This window comes from Acanthamoeba castellanii, assembly GCF_000313135.1.
Source record: "Acanthamoeba castellanii str. Neff unplaced genomic scaffold scf7180000084760, whole genome shotgun sequence".
In the NCBI taxonomy this organism is placed as follows: domain Eukaryota; phylum Discosea; order Longamoebia; family Acanthamoebidae; genus Acanthamoeba; species Acanthamoeba castellanii.
This window is the reverse complement of record NW_004457406.1, coordinates 1-2,563: the sequence shown is the minus strand read 5'-3', so window position 1 is coordinate 2,563 and position 2,563 is coordinate 1. Positions and strand designations below refer to the sequence as shown.

General features: G+C 59.3%; 2 protein-coding genes across 2 annotated transcripts; one reads left to right on the top strand and one right to left on the bottom strand.

Annotated features, from left to right (window-relative positions):
• Positions 1 to 31: 31 nt before the first annotated feature.
• ACA1_221480 (uncharacterized protein) lies at positions 32 to 778 on the top strand (the record flags this gene model as incomplete). Its single annotated transcript, XM_004337947.1, has 1 exon — positions 32 to 778. The coding sequence occupies one exon, from the start codon at positions 32 to 34 to the stop codon at positions 776 to 778; it is 747 nt and encodes a 248-aa protein (XP_004337995.1).
• Positions 779 to 1,795: 1,017 nt separating this feature from the next.
• Positions 1,796 to 2,303, bottom strand: ACA1_221470 (uncharacterized protein; the record flags this gene model as incomplete). Its single annotated transcript, XM_004337946.1, has 2 exons — positions 1,796 to 1,951; positions 1,977 to 2,303. The coding sequence occupies 2 exons, from the start codon at positions 2,301 to 2,303 to the stop codon at positions 1,796 to 1,798; spliced, it is 483 nt and encodes a 160-aa protein (XP_004337994.1).
• Between the last annotated feature and the right edge of the window lie 260 nt (positions 2,304 to 2,563).

Sequence of the window (2,563 nt, the reverse complement as noted above, 5' to 3'; positions counted from 1 at the left end):
CCCAGGGACTCCTCCTCCTCGGACGCCGGCCATGCCTCATACCTCTCACGTATTTGCCAACCCCTACGAGGCCTACCCTCCCAACGACCTCATCTACCCCAACGAACGGGTCAGCTCCTCCCACCCTCGGCTGCGCTACCTCGTCTACCGCTGGGTCCGCCTGGCCGACACCCTCGGGTGGCGCTACGTGGCCGTCGCCGGCACCCTGCTGGCCGCGCTTCGCAATGGGCGCATCATCCCGTGGGACTCCGACCTCGACGTCGCCATCGACCGCGAGACGGGCGAAAAGATACGAGACCTCGCGGCTGGGCACCTTGACCCTCAGGCCAGCGGTGGGCAGCTGTGGTCCTCCCTCGATGGCGTCTCGATCGAGTGGAACACGGCGGTGGCGCACCATCAGCCCTGGCGCGACGGCGAGGTCCGCCTGATAGTCAATCAGCACCGGGCTATGGACCTCCCCGGCGACGGTCTTCGCTACAACCTCACCGGCGATGTCGTGCCCTCGCAGGAGGACTCGGTCTCGTTCGTGGGTCCGTTCGCCCGGCTGGTCACCTACATCGACGGGCACACCGCGCACATGGACGTGTTCTGCGTGGAAGAGTTCGCGGGCCGGTACGGCACCGACGCGACCGAGGTGGGACCGCAGCGGGCAAGTTTCCCCCGGAAGATCGTGCCGTGCCCTCTGGAGGGACAAATGATGTGGTGCCCCTCGGCGGAGGACTACGAACCGATGCTGCAGCACGCCTACGGGAAAGACTACATGGCGCCGAGCCAGTGAGCGAATAAGTACAGAAAATAAAAGCAAAAACTACAACCAACCATCAGCACATGTATCACCACAATATTTATCCTCGTATCGAGCATGCCCAAACGGAAAAGTAAGCTCTTCTTTTTATTCATCTGCGACGTCCGTCCGCACGAGCAGAGCGCCTTGCGGTTGCGAGCGAAGCTGCCGCTCACCGCCTCCTCCTGCGTGCACTCCGTGCCCCTAGGACTGACCTGGCATGCACTGCTCGGGCGATAGAGCCACATGCCCGCCAGTGCAGAATAGATGGTAGTCCACGCAAATAAAGGAACAAGAGTGCCGCCCCTGAGGGGCAAAGGCGAGGAAGACATTGTGGGAGCCGGCGAAGAAGGGGGAGTCTTGGCAGCCAGTGCAGCAACAAGCTTCATGCGGGGTATCCGCCGCACTGGGAACACCAATAATAAGGGTTACAATTGGCTTGTCAATATGAGAAGAAAGGTGTCGTTTGTTACCAGAGGGTTACTGCCAGGCATGTAAGGACAGCTACGGCCAGCAGAATAGCAAACGGCTTGTTCATCGTCGTGGTGGTGTTTAAGTTGTAGTTGATCTTGTTGTTGTTGCTGTTGTGGTGCTGGAAAAGCCGTTCTGGCTCGACTCTTTTATACCTGGTATGGTGGCCTCTGTGGTTGGTTTTTCTCGTGCTTTGGTTGCTGTTTGTGCCATCAATAAAGCGTGTTCTGACGCACAATTGCCGTACCATGGCAACAAATGTGAAAAAATAGACCCAGCTTTAGTTACCCGTCTACGGCGATTAGGCTCTTGTGATGCCGATGATGAGGCTTCTCAGTTTCGTGGGGATCGCTCCAGTCCCAGCCGTGGTAAAGTCGTCTGGCCATTTGCTGGCGATGGGTTCCGGCAGGCAGTTGCGTATCAGCTGGCCTCCGGCCTTGTGAGGCTTGTCCAGCCGGACGGTGAAGTCGTACAAATCGTCGGCTCGGTTCTCCGTGTCGGGCCGCCCAAACGGCAGCTCGGAGCGCAGCAGGGCGTTGATCACAAAGTGCCCGTCGTTTTGATGTTGTAGTAGTGCATGGACCCAACCTCGTCCATGAGTTCGACCAGACGCTTGAAGTCGGACTTCTGGGAAGCCAGGCGCTCGTAAAAGTTGCAGTAGAACTGGCGGGAGTCGACGTAGCTGAGGCGGCGCTCCTGTCCGTCGCGATTCGATCCACACAAAGTAGGCCGGGATGTTGATGGTGATGCCCGTTGTTCCGTGGTACTTGTGGCGGTGGGGCACCGGGTCCGCGTAGAATCGCAACCGGTTGGCGACATAGAGTTGGCCTGGGTTGCCCTCGGTGTAGAGCTCTTCGGGGAAAACCTTGCTGTCCTGGTGGAAGTTCTCGATGTTGAGCGCCGGCGGGAGGCCGGGCTGGCCGTGGTCGACTGGCCTGAGAGACATGGGCGACAGCTGAGCGCAGCTGAAGCCATTGGCCTTGTTCTGATGCCTGAAGTTGGGGTAAACGTGACGGAAGCCAGGCACTGGGGCGGGATCGCGCATCATGAGCAACTTGGTGAGGATGACCTCGCCCCGACGGCCAGCCGCGGCGTTGGCCGCCCGATACTCCTTGACGATGATGGACTTGGCTTCAAGTCACATCAACAGCAGGCTTCACTTCTCGTCGGCTGACATGTGTGCTTGCCATGCGCTTGGCGTGGACCCCACACAGGTACCGCCAGCAGTGATCTTTGTTCCTGCTGGGGACTGCATAATAGGCCCTGTTGATGCAGGCCTTCTTCTCGTTCTGGCAGGCCGTTTTGCCA